This window comes from Aphanomyces invadans (assembly GCF_000520115.1).
Source record: "Aphanomyces invadans strain NJM9701 unplaced genomic scaffold supercont1.2, whole genome shotgun sequence".
Taxonomy (NCBI): domain Eukaryota; phylum Oomycota; class Saprolegniomycetes; order Saprolegniales; family Verrucalvaceae; genus Aphanomyces; species Aphanomyces invadans.
The window spans coordinates 2,231,611-2,244,220 of record NW_008580147.1 but is presented as its reverse complement, the minus strand read 5'-3'; the positions used below and the strand labels follow the sequence as shown (position 1 = coordinate 2,244,220).

At 55.7% G+C, this 12,610-nt stretch overlaps 6 protein-coding genes across 7 annotated transcripts; 4 read left to right on the top strand and 2 right to left on the bottom strand.

Annotated features, from left to right (window-relative positions):
- Positions 1 to 8: 8 nt before the first annotated feature.
- H310_01515 lies at positions 9 to 5,067 on the top strand. Of its 2 annotated transcripts, none has more exons than XM_008864632.1 (9): positions 9 to 497; positions 546 to 863; positions 968 to 1,139; positions 1,234 to 1,585; positions 1,645 to 2,282; positions 2,344 to 2,435; positions 2,491 to 4,294; positions 4,344 to 4,597; positions 4,690 to 5,067. In XM_008864632.1, exons 1-9 carry the CDS (start codon positions 54 to 56, stop codon positions 5,026 to 5,028), a joined length of 4,413 nt encoding a protein of 1,470 aa, XP_008862854.1. In that variant the 5' UTR covers positions 9 to 53; the 3' UTR covers positions 5,029 to 5,067. The 2 variants fall into 2 exon arrangements, with proteins under 2 accessions (XP_008862854.1, XP_008862853.1); XM_008864631.1 differs by having other exon boundaries at positions 20 to 497; positions 1,234 to 1,597; positions 4,690 to 5,038.
- Positions 5,029 to 5,892, bottom strand: H310_01514 (hypothetical protein; the record flags this gene model as incomplete). Its single annotated transcript, XM_008864630.1, has 2 exons — positions 5,029 to 5,375; positions 5,426 to 5,892. Coding segments are annotated over 2 exons (787 nt in total), but the record flags the coding sequence as incomplete, so codon positions are not given.
- Positions 5,893 to 6,228: 336 nt separating this feature from the next.
- Positions 6,229 to 7,174, top strand: H310_01513 (hypothetical protein; the record flags this gene model as incomplete). The annotated part of the gene is made up of 4 exons (XM_008864629.1): positions 6,229 to 6,342; positions 6,403 to 6,815; positions 6,867 to 6,956; positions 7,022 to 7,174. Exons 1-4 carry the CDS (start codon positions 6,249 to 6,251, stop codon positions 7,172 to 7,174), a joined length of 750 nt encoding a protein of 249 aa, XP_008862851.1. The 5' UTR covers positions 6,229 to 6,248.
- Positions 7,133 to 7,766, bottom strand: H310_01512 (peptide-methionine (S)-S-oxide reductase). The gene has a single exon (XM_008864628.1). The coding sequence runs from the start codon at positions 7,750 to 7,752 to the stop codon at positions 7,225 to 7,227; it is 528 nt and encodes a 175-aa protein (XP_008862850.1). The 5' UTR covers positions 7,753 to 7,766; the 3' UTR covers positions 7,133 to 7,224.
- A 317-nt stretch (positions 7,767 to 8,083) lies between these two features.
- Positions 8,084 to 8,919, top strand: H310_01511 (hypothetical protein). Its single transcript, XM_008864627.1, has one exon. It carries the CDS (start codon positions 8,339 to 8,341, stop codon positions 8,744 to 8,746), a length of 408 nt encoding a protein of 135 aa, XP_008862849.1. The 5' UTR covers positions 8,084 to 8,338; the 3' UTR covers positions 8,747 to 8,919.
- A 246-nt stretch (positions 8,920 to 9,165) lies between these two features.
- Positions 9,166 to 12,555, top strand: H310_01510 (hypothetical protein). Its single transcript, XM_008864626.1, has one exon. It carries the CDS (start codon positions 9,431 to 9,433, stop codon positions 12,458 to 12,460), a length of 3,030 nt encoding a protein of 1,009 aa, XP_008862848.1. The 5' UTR covers positions 9,166 to 9,430; the 3' UTR covers positions 12,461 to 12,555.
- Positions 12,556 to 12,610: the final 55 nt, after the last annotated feature.

Sequence of the window (12,610 nt, the reverse complement as noted above, 5' to 3'; positions counted from 1 at the left end):
TAAATTTCGTGATAACCCACCCAGGCGGACACGTTCGGGACGACGCGTGCTTCATGGGACAGCAGTCCAGTAAGGAAGAGAAGGCAGCGCGCCGAAACAAGCGAAAGGGAAACATCCATGCGCGCCCTGCTGCCCCTTCTCTTGCGATACCAGCTCCTGCTGCAGCTGCACATTCAATTGCTCCCCCGCCCATCGCGACAGATCTTCCCCAAGACTCTTCGACTCTACCAAAGTTGTTCTCCATGTCTCCAGCAGAGCGAGCGCACTCTCGCCCTCGTGTTGGGTCGACTTCCAACTCACTTCCCGAACCCGCACATGATCATGCCGATGTCGACGGGATCGAAGACGTCAAGGTGTCGGACAGTGACGACAGCGACGACATCTTGTCGGACGACACGTCTGTGGTCGTGGAAGACTGGTTGCTGGAAGGCGAAGACATCAAGGTCGAGATGGTTGAAGACGACGGTGTTTCCGAGACGAGCGAAGGCGAATCGCACGTACGCTTGATTTTAGTCCGTGGGAGGCACGCCACGTATCCTTCGTAGACGACGGAGGTGTCGCTGACCGCGTACATGCAAGCGAACCGCCCGTTGTATGACATCATGATCCAAGTGCATCTCTTTGCGAACTTGAGCCAGTTGCAGCAAGAGCAGGTTATGAAGGCACTCAAACCGATCACGTTCAAGGATGGCGAGATTATCGTGAAGCAAGGTGACCGCGGCGAACGCTTCTTCATGATCGCCAAGGGCGAAGCTGTCGTGACAAAGCTCATCGATGGCAAGGAGCGCATGATCACGCATCTGTACGCGGGACATTACTTTGGGGAACTCGCCCTCATCTACGACGACCCGCGAACCGCTACGGTGTGTACACGTCTTACTCCGGAAACGAACGCAACTGCTTGCATCGTTCCACTTCAGTTGGTGTCTTGCTCATGCTTCGTTGGATACGACTGGCGCCACCGTAGGTCCGTGCAGTCGGCGGCGTCGAACTTTTGTACTTGACGCAGAAGGACTTTCAGCAAGTTGGCCAGGTGCATTTGAGCCTCATGCTGCAGCAAGTTCCGCTGTTGGCTCAGCTGAGTGCACGTGATCAAGACGTCGTCCTGACCAAGCTCAAGCCGTCCAACTTTGCCCACGGTATGCTGCTCGTGTTTCGTATGGCCGGACGGGTCGCTGGTGTGCCTCGGACTGTTCAAGTCACCGCATGCACGCGCATGACGGCACGACGTAGGCGAATACATTGTCCAACAGGGAGAAGAAGGCACTCGGTTTTACATGATCACACGTGGGCAGGCAGCCGTGATCGAGACAGACGCAGACACTGGCGAGGACAAGGAGCTCACAAGGCTGTATGAAGGCCACGTGTTTGGCGAGATGAGTCTCATCTACAAAGAACCGCGGACGGCGTCGGTAGTCGCTGTCGGGCCGGTCAAGTGTCTATACTTGACCAAAGAAGACTTTGACGAGTGCCTGTTGTCGGAGCGTTTTCAGCGCGTGATCCAGCACGCGTATATCGAGAAAGCGACGCGGCGAGCCATGCGCAACAAGACCCACAAACTCTTGATGCACAACAGGACGACCGAGTACGTTCATCTGTACGCTCCATCGCTCCCATCATTGTTGATACGAGGGCACGTCGTAGGAACGCAGAGTCCTTTACCATTGCTGCGACGGCAGATCCACCGACGGTGCCCGTCCGCCACAGTGCCGCTCGAGAGACGAGTACGTTGCGCAAGCACCGCCTCGCCAACGGCGAGACAGTTGTGAACAAGTACGTGATCAAGGGGGAGCTGGGCAAGGGATCGTTCGGGACGGTCAAGTTGTGCGCAAACGAAGAGGACGGCCTGTTGTACGCGGTCAAGATCATGCACAAGACATTTGTCCAGCGCATGGCGAATCGCGAGGACTCTCTCCAGGACGCGCTGCGACGTGAAGTCGCCATTATGAAAAAACTCGATCATCGGAACGTCGTCCGGCTCGTCGAAGTGATTGACGACCCGTCTAGCCAAAAGGTGTATTTGGTACAAGAGTACGTCGAGAAAGGCAACTTGGCCGAGGTCGCGGGGGGCGCTCCCCTGGCCGAGGAAGTTGCGCGCAAGTACTTGCGGGACTTGCTGTGCGGCCTCCAGTACCTTCACTTTCACAAGGTGGTGCATCGTGACATCAAACCAGAAAACATCCTGGTCACGTCGGACGACGTTGCCAAGATCGCTGACTTTGGGGCGGCGCGCATGGTGATGAACGAAGCGGAGACGCTTACGGTCGCCAAGGGCACGCCAGGTGTGCCACATTTTGTTTTTTGAGTGAGGACAGAGTCTTACCGACACCTGAAAATCGATAGCATTCATGGCCCCCGAAATGTTCAACGTAAATGCCGAGTATACAGGTCCATCCGTGGATGTATGGTCCCTCGGCGCGACGCTGTTCATGTTGGTGCGTTGCTCGACCACTCGTTTTTGTACCGTCGTCAAGTCACGAGGTGTGGTAGGTGTTTGGGCATCCACCATGGACAGCTGAGAACGAGATTGAGCTCGCGGACAAAGTCCAGCGCGACGAACTCACGTTTCCCGACGTCGTCGTCGAACCGCACTTGAAGAATCTCCTCACACGAATGCTGACGAAAGACCCAGAGCGCCGCATCACGCTGCCGGACGTGATCAACCACGAATGGATCACGCGCGAGGGTAGCGACCCCATCATCAACGTGTTTGTGGACGATCCGTCGCTGCTAAACAAAGTGAGCCTCGACGAGTCGGAGCGCGCGATTGAAAACATCCCCGAGCGTATCGACGCCCGCCTGCAAGCGTCGCTTATCCAAGCCCACCTCATCCTCCAGCAAAAGAAGCAGCAAGGGCCACCGGTGCCGCTGAATCTCTCCCTCCGGTCGCATGGTTCGATGAACTCGATTGGGTCCAACAGCGACCGCGGTTCCATTTCCACCGGCACGTCGTCCCCCAAACGCACGGTGTCTGCAGCCACCGTGGTACCAAAACCCAACCACCACCGGAACCACCATCCAAACAGCGGCAAGTCATCGAGCAGTCCAGGGTCGCTGCGGTCCAAGGGGTCCCATGACTCGATGTTTGGCCAGGAAACGAGTCGCGTTATCTCGGCATGGCGACACCACAAACGCGTGGCCCTCATGGACGGACACAACCTGTCGGAACGCGTGCGGGACCTCCTCTTGGAGCAGAAGCGCATGGCATTTTCGGTCGAGCGGGCCCATGTCACGGAGATTATTCTGCCGACAAAGCAGCCGACGGCCGCATCAGCGACTGCCACCGGGTCTACTGTAGGCGATGCTCCGACCAAACAAGAGCTCACGGACGAAGACTTGACCAAACGCCAATTGTCTCGGAAGAAAGACTTTCTCATGGTCACGTCTGAAGTGTTTCGCAACGAAGTCGGCGACTACCAAGCTCGCAAGGTTTTATTTCAAGCCAAGTCGCAAGATTTCAGCATTGCGTCGCGAATTCCGCTGCACTCCGTTGCCGGGTCGTCTGACGACTTGATGGGGCGGAAAGGTGAGATGCATTCGCGCAAGTCGAGTCGAGCGAGCTCTGCCGGAGGCGGACGAGGCAACAGTTTCGGTAGCTGCAGCAATTCCCCGTCAAAGCTGTCGTCTTGCGCCGATTTGTTTGACGATGTTGCCATGGTCGACGCAGATGACGAGGGCGGTGACGAGGATGAGGAAGATGAAATCGTCGATCAAGTGATGGACGACGCGATTGACGACCACACCTTGGGCCTCGCCAGCAGTAGGAGCGTCGCCCCCCCACGCATCAACAGCAGTACCAGCCAACAACACCGCAGTCGTAGCAACAGCAGCGACAACGACAGCGATTCCGATTACAGCGATGTCAACGAGAACGTCGACGTGAACGATACGTTCGATGACTTGCTACAGTCGCCGCGCTTCCACTTGGCCGACGAAGACAAGGACGTGGCCCCGCTCGAGGACGACGCGAATTGCTTTAGTGGCCCGACCGTGGTTGCCACTGGCGACGCATGCCTCACTTCTGTCGTGCAAGTGTACGTGAGCAGCAAAATCCGAGAAAACCTTGGTTTGGGCGTCCGGGCAGGCTACGCTGAAGCGAAGGGCGCGCGGCCTTTCATGGAAGACCGCAGTCTTGCGTTGGCGCGGTGTCCTTTTGACGATGCGATGGCGTTCTTCGGCGTGTACGATGGTCACAATGGCGCCGAAACGTCAATTGCTCTCCAAGCACACCTCCACCACCGGATTTGGACCCACTGGAACACGAGTGCTTCGCCCGCAGCTGCAATTGAGTCGGGTGCGTCGAGTCCTCCCCTATCGACGGCTGCCCCATGGAACACTCGTAGGCTGCCGCGACATGGACGACGAGCTGCTTCGACGAGACATCGAAAGAATTGCAGCGCAAAAGAACGAACGGATTCCAGCCCCGATGTCGTTCTCTGGGTCGGCAGCCGTCTTTGCCATCGTCGTAACAACCGAAAACGGAGTTGTGCTGCATGTCGCCAACATCGGGGATTGCCGCGGAGTGCTGTGCCAGGATGGCGACGCTGTCGACCTCACCATCGACCACAAGGCGAACAACCCTGCGGAAAAGGCCCGGGTACGCTGTGCTTTTCTGCATGCCCTGTATATACATCATGCTGCAGTCGCATCCATGATATCTTTCTGGGAGATGTCTCATCTCTGGATCAGGTGGAAGCAGCCGGCGGCTTCGTCCACAACGGACGGCTGGATGGGATTCTGGCCGTGTCGCGCGCGTTTGGCGACTTTGCGCACAAGTCTGGCGGCCACCTCATCGCGACTCCGATGGTTGCTTCGCTCCCAGTGTCGCCAGTCGACGAATTCTTGCTACTGGCCAGCGATGGCCTGTTTGACGTGCTGTCGTCCCAGCAAGCGATCAACTTTATTCGGCGCAAACTGAGGGAGCACGGCGACGTCCAGCTTGCCGCGCAGGAGCTCGTGTTCAAAGCGCAGGAATATGTCAGCCATGACAACATTAGTGCAATCGTCGTGTGCTTTAACCAAACATAGTGGCATGAAAACGTTGTCGTTCGTGCATTAGAATCGTCGAAATACACTGCGGCGACCGTATAGGCGCCGGTAATAGTACATGCCGATCCCAGCACCCGCAAGATGCGCGACGTGACCGATGCTTGACATGCGGTCGCCGACAGCACCCCAGAGGTCGCGAAGGATGAAAAGACCACCGACAACGTAGGCTGGCAGGGGTAGCACAAACATGACGAGGATCGTGCTGTGGGGGTACATGCAGATGGAAAAGGCTGTGATGGCGTTCACAGCACCAGATGCGCCAAGACTCAAGCTGCTGCGATTCGAGAGGAGAGGCTGCGTCACCACTTGCGCGAGGGACGCCACCACTGGAGAACGATGTGTGTTCAGACACGACGAAGCTGAACCATCGACATACCTGCGCTGCCGAGATACAAGCCAAGGAATCGCTTGGGACCCAAACTATAGCACACTTCACGTCCAAAGAAGAAGAGCCCCAGCATGTTGCCGAAGAAATGTCCCGCGTCCATGTGCGAGAACGCTGCCGTGAGCAACGTGTGGACTCGTCCAGACATGACATGCGCAGGGGACGTGGTAAAGTTGGTCAACATGAATTGTTTCTTCGAGTACGTGTCGGCGGTCTGCCACATGAACAATACGAGGCCGTTGATGCCAATGAGACCGTAGATGACATTGTCCGGATTGATTGATTCCACCCGCCGTGCAATGTTGGAAAAACCACGAGGTCGCACAGGCGCTTGCATAAACTTCGGCGTTGATCGCGCCAAGGAAGTAGATTGCCACGGAGAATGCGCATGCTTGAGTGCACGGAACGAACTGCCGCGCGTGAGCGACATCCGGCTCGCGAGAGCACGCATCGACATCATATTCGTGAATGGAAGTGAACTGTCGTTTGATTAGCGGAGAATTCCATATTTTTAACGAATCAAATCTATCCATCAAGGATTCGGATGTTTTACCGGATGGCCTTGGAGACCGACCCACCGCTGTCTCCACCTCAGCACTCCATAGGCACAAAATGAATGCAAGTCTGCGCAAGAGCAGATTCCAATAGTGCTACAAGTGCTTGCGCGAGAGGTGCGTTGCATGGCGCTGATGCCTACATGTCGCCGGTGCTACACTGCTTGTCAAATGCAGTGTCGCTTTATCCGGATCCGGAAAAAAGAATTGACTGGTAAGTATGGGGAAGCTGAAACGTGACGTGAATATTCGACGTGAGCATGCAGGCCATCGGCAACACTCTCCGCGCATTCGGGCAGAAGCTGGACAAGGTCGGCGTCTCCATTGAAGGCGCCCTTTCGTACACCGAACGATGTACGTGCAGTGCACGTCGCGATATCATCGATGACCGATGACTTACATCTTGTTTCCCAGTGGTCCCGTCGACTCGGTTGGTCAACCATGGCGGCCACAAGCCTGCGCTCGCATCCACGACCTTCGTCGCCCCGAACGCGTCTGTGATCGGAGAAGTTTCGATTGGACAAGGAAGCTCCGTTTGGTACGGCGCGACTGTCCGTGGAGACGTCAACGCGATCACCATCGGAGACAACACCAACATCCAAGACCAAGCGGTTGTCCATGCTGCCAAGATTGCAAACGACTTTCCCACCATCATCGGTAACAACGTGACGATTGGGCCCAAAGCGATCATTCATGCCGCCAAGATCAGCAACCAGTGCATCATCGGCACTGGTGCTCAAGTCTTGGATGGTGCTGTTGTCGGTGAGAACTCGATTATCACTGCCGGGTCCATCGTTACCCAAGGCAAGAGTGTTCCTGCCGGTCAAGTACGTCATTCCATTCACTGTATCGACGTCGTGCTCACGTTGGAACTCTAGTTGTGGTCTGGAATTCCCGCGCGCGCTGTGCGTGACTTGACCACGGAAGAGATCGAATTCATCAAGCAATGCTCGTTGGACTACGTCGAGGTATGCTCCTTCATTCATGCTTTCTCTCATCCGCCTCTGCAACCACAAACTTACGTCCTTGCTAGCTGTCGGAAGCGCACTCCGTCGAGGCGAGCAAGTCCTTCGAAGAAATCGAAGCGGATAAGGAGAAGCGCAAGATCCTCGACACCGTCGGCGAACTGGGCTTGGAGCAACCGACGGAAAAGCGCATGGACACGGGTCTTTTCTTTAAATATTAAAAGATCCAATTCTTCGTTCTTTAACTCGTTGGACAACGCTCTAACATGAACTATCCGCAGCACGGGTGCTTGTCGCCATGGACGCACTGTCCGCCCTTCTCCAGATACCGCTGGTGGTAGTCGTCCGCAGGATAAAACGTTCCCGCGGGTGCGATTTCTGTCCAAGTCTCGCGCGCTAGGAGTGCTTCGTGCTTGGTTTTGGACGCGACGGCAGCTTCATGCTGGGCTTCGCTGTGGAAGTATATGCCCGAACGGTGAGGTCCTCCCAAGTCCATTTCGCCCAGGCCATCATACGCAGTATGGATCGACCAAAAGTACTCGAGCAAGTCATCGTACGACACCGCGGTGTCGTCGAACGTGATCTGGACGACAAGAGCGTGGCCAGTGGTGTCAGCGCATACCTCTTCAAAAGTCGGGTTGTGCGTACGGCCATTCATAAAGCCGACTTGAGTGTTCAGCACACCAGTCACGCACTTGAAGTGCAGTTGGGCGCTCCAGAAGCACCCTGCGGCAAACGTGGCGAGCTGGTGATGCTTGTTCACGGACGGCGTCCGCGACAAGCCTTTGACGTTGTGCATTCGGTGGAAATTTGCAAAATATCGATCAAGTATGCGCAGTTTTCGATGCTCCAACACAAAGATTCGACGAATTGTCTCCGCCAATCATAAGGCAGTATGTACCATGAAGGCGATGTGATTGGTGCATTTCTGGTTGGGAGGACTACGACATCCCATCAACGTGCGTGCAGAAAGCGGATGGGAGCGTTGGGAGCGCACGTGGCAGCGTGTAAAAGGGAACAGGAAGATCGGCAGGCAGGCGTGTTAGGCAACTGGAGTAGCTGGCTGAAGCAGATATAGACCAGCGTAGGGCAAGCTCCCCCCTCTTTTCCTCAACAAGAAGCGAAGCGGACCGATTTTAAGGTGATGTGTACCTACTTCGGGTTACATGAGCATTTTCAACATAACGAAGTCAAGAAGGCGTGCTCGAGATGTGATGAGCGGCAAATGAACGAGGGGTGAGGAATGCTGAAGGGATATTCAAGAGTTGAAGACGGGACGCTCCATGTGCTCTTGAAATTGGCAGTAAAGTATCAGCATTGCGACTTTTGCAGTGACCGGATCCAGAGGATGTACTTGATCGCACTACTCGATCGTGTTGTGGCGCATGCAACCAAGCATTGCGTGGCCATGTTGGAGCGTCCTACTGGGGCGTTCGAGACGATTTGTCGCTGTACAAAGACAACAGTTTGTTGGCGCCCCGTACATATTCCAAACTGCAAAATTTCGCCCTCCGCTCGTCTCAGTTCATCAAACGTCTTGGAATGGTTTTTCTGGGAGTTTTGAAAGCCGCTATGTTGTACGTTGGAAGCGCCTCCATAAAGGGCATTCGCGCATGTTGCGAAGAAGAGCCATGACGATTTCCGAGTTGGGGGAAAAAGCATGTGGGATTGGCCACTGCACGGACCCGATGTGGTGCATCCGATATACCTGGTCCTGGTACATTGTTGAGCATTCAACAGTCCCATCGATGTCGTCACGGTGTCGGGAGCGCATCGACTCGAGCACTAAATGACGCATTCCAAGCACTGGACAAGCACGTCAGTTGGCCAACTAGATCCTGGGCTGCGTCTTGCATGTTGTAGCTAGCTGTTTGCCTTGGACGAACGATGGGCCGAACCATCTTCGCCCAGCGCTCCTTGGCGCCCGTGTGATTTCTCCGACGTGATGGACCCGACGTCCAATGCGCTCTTCTCTTCTCACTGAAGATGGCTGTAACGTCTCTTCGGTACTTCAACTTCAACATGTGCTCCAACGATCTCCGACCTCGTCCTACCTGCGGCGAGCCATCACGCCCACCCCCCGGCAAACTGCTTGCGAACAGCAGTAGGTTATGCTCCAGCATACAGAGGAATTGTGCCCTTGACCGAGTGCACGAGGAGCTGCGGCCCGCGTTGGTCGTGGTCGCCAGCCACGTCCCTGTTTTTGTCCGTGAAGGCCGTGTGCGAAATATCGTGCCCACCGCCGCTACAACACCCATTCACGTCACAACGACGGCCGTTGAGTCCGACGTCGGTGAAGGCACCAGCTACGGCCGAGGATTTGGACCCTATGCCACCACTGGAGGGGTCCAATGTGACACTTGCCGGTGTGGTGGGCGGAAACCCTTTTTTGTCAACGTTTTATTTTCCCTCGTGCCGATTCAAAAAATTTCGTGTATCGAACGCATTGACAGCACAGAAGAAAGCACGCCAACACGATGGCAACGCCGGCGGAAGACGAGCCGCCGACGTCGAGCTTGTCTACGACCCCACGATTGTCGGTGACTGAGTCAGGGACGTGGGATGACCAGTATCTTCCTACACATGCAGGGTCCCGTACGTTGGGCCTGCTCAAGGGCCGAACGTTGGACAACCAGAAGTCGAAGCTGACAAAGAACACACCACAGGAACGCTTCAGCAGGGCGCAAGTGGCATTTGAAGGGAGCTTGGTCAAACAGGGATCGTTCTGGCGGACGTGGAGAAAGCGATGGTTCATCTTGCGAAGCGATCGACCGTTGTTTTCGTACTACAAGTCGAGTGTTGATTTGGAACTGTTGGGCGAAGTTGTTTTGGATGCTACAACGACGATCGAAGTACTTCCAGGCACGCCTGGACACTTTTGCATCAAGACGAAGAATCGAAGACTCATGTTGAGTGCGCACGACGACGGCGGCGTGCCGTACATGGATCGATGGATCGCTGCATTGAATGTGTCCATTCGACAGTGCTTCACGCCAGTTGACGGAGCACAAGCATTTCCTCCATTCAGAACTATCAACGACGACAATTTCACGCACCTTCACGTCGACGTCAAGCAAATCGCATCGTCCAAATCGCCGGAGGTCGATTCTAGCTCCAACACAACTGTATCGACATCTCCTATCCTCATTCCGCGATTGAAGCAGGCTATAACAATCTCACAAGATGACAGCACGGCGCCGCTGCCGTTCGTTCGACGAACCAACAGCCTCCAGACCATGTCCGACACACGCGACTCCCGAACCATCGGATCGTCTTCGAAGCTTCTCACTGCCATGGTCTCCACAAGCTGGACGAATCGGAACTGTACCGCCAAGCAGGATTCACATCAAACGAACGCACTGACGTCGCTCAGCCTCACGCACGTCCTTCCTCCACCCAGTCTGCACTTTGCCGTGTCGTTCGGGTCCGAGCAGGACGCTGCCGTCCAAGGGCTACTGGTCGTATCTCTCAGCGCCCTTGAAAATGCAGCGTCGTCAATGACTGAGTTGTCCCGCACGGAAGTCGAGTGCACGCAGAGCGTTCGGAGGTTGGGCGATCGGTGGGTTCGGGATTTTCAGGGACTGTTGGCGCTTCCAGTGTCGATGGTGGACGCCAACGTCGTTCTACAGTTCGACGTGTTTGGTATCACAGCCCCGGCGACCGAATCGCTCAAAGCGCAAACTCCGTTGGGAGCATTTACGATCGCGACGCGGGACTTGGTAGCCGACTCGGACGACGGCACGCCTCTCCTCCTTGACTTACATCCTAGAGAGTACCCTGCAACGTCCTCGCTGTTCTTAATCGTTGAGCAAGTGTCAACACCGGAAGCGCTTCGGATGGACCACGTGTACCATTTCGCGTCACACCAGTACTTGGTCGATGCGACGGTGTGGCCGAACACACCACCGCCTTCAGCGACGACGCCGCCAAGTAGCCCTCGGATGCATTCATTGCGATCTGCCGCCGCGACGCGAGGACAGACCCAAGTGCATGTGACGGAAGAAATGGGCGCGTCCTGCACGTCGCTTTCAGTGGTTGTGGCGTTCATTAAGATGCTCCAGCAACGGAACCATCGTCGCAAGGAAACGGCGAAGCGCATGATGGAGGAGATCGAATGCCGTGACGTGACAAGGTCCAGCATCACGTCGCCGACGTCGGCGGCGACAGTCCATTTGTCGTCCCCCGTCGACCTGGGACCGGTTTCGCCAGTGATGTACACCGATGCATCGTCGAGCCAAGGCAGCGACAGTGCGTCGAGTTATGCCGCGCTCAAAGCTCGCGTTGACGAGTGCGACGAACTCAAGATCAAGTACATGCAGGCGGAGCGCCGGTATGCTGCGCTGCGGTTGATGCTGCAAGAAGGCGAGGAGCATGGGATCACGAGTTGTTTGAAACGAAGCACGATGAAAAAAGATGAAACGATGGAGTTTATGCCGACGAACTTGGTCTGCCACTCCATCCGTGGGGGCGACCGCCTATGGGCCGTTGTCACACATGGCTGCTCAGCAGCCCATTTGCATGGATTCAAGGACGGCGGACTGCGCAAGAAATCCAAAGGCCACGAGCATCGCCTTGACGTTGTGTCGTGCCAACTGATGGCTGTCGTCGCGACGGCGTTCCTGACCAGCGTGCACCTGGCATTGGACCCAGACAACCGGTGGCCTGGCATGGCGAATCGGTACTTTCGAACATTCGAGATCGCGGCGCTCGTCGGGTACCTCGTTGATATCGAGTCGTTGCTGAGCACGATGGGCAACGAGAAAGGGATGTTGGAAGATATGTCGGAAGGCGTGCAATGGCTGAACCAACACGTATACATCCAAGTGACGCCGTGCGAAGGAGCTACGGTCGTCGATTGCTCGTCGATCGCACTCGACGGGGACACCGCCGACGTCGTGATGGCGTTTTCAATGCCACAACGCATGTACTTTGCACTCCCTTTGCCGCTGCAGACCCCACGACGTGTCAAAGTCACGACGGTGCTCTTTACCCAAGGCATCAACGAGGTGCAGTCCGTGGCCAACACGGTCGGGAACCCTTCCCTCCAAGACGAAATCAATCGCGAGAGCCTCATGACCCTGAATGACTACATAAACCGGTACATACCACATATTTCCCGCGACCAAGTGGACGAACTCGACCGCCAACGGACGGCGCTGCGAAACGCTGTCGACAACCAGTGCAACAGGAAGCAAGTCAACATCCTCATCGAGTCGAGCGAACTGTGTCGACGCCTCGGTGCAGGGCGTACCACATGCTGCAAGAGCGGCAAAGATCGCACGGCCATGTCTGTCACACTCGAGTTTTCGAAAATTCTCGTCGACGAATTGGGGGTCAAGCAAGGAATGCACTTGTGCCAAACGATGCGCGAAATTGGTGTGCGGCGGACGAACGTCTTCGTGAACACGGGAAAGACCATGTACGCGTTCAATGCGCTCCAGCTCAAGTGTCTTCCGAGCTGCTATCAGCCGCCACCACACACGGCGCATTCGAGTGTCACTTCGTAGGCGATGGCCTCTCTGGAGAAAACGCGCGTCGGTTCAAAGCAATAGAGACCGTCAAAATAATATTTGATATGTTGTAATTATCACTTGGGTTTGCATGCAAATCGAGGCTTCTACAAAAAAATTGCGTGTTTTTATTTACGTAAGTTGAAG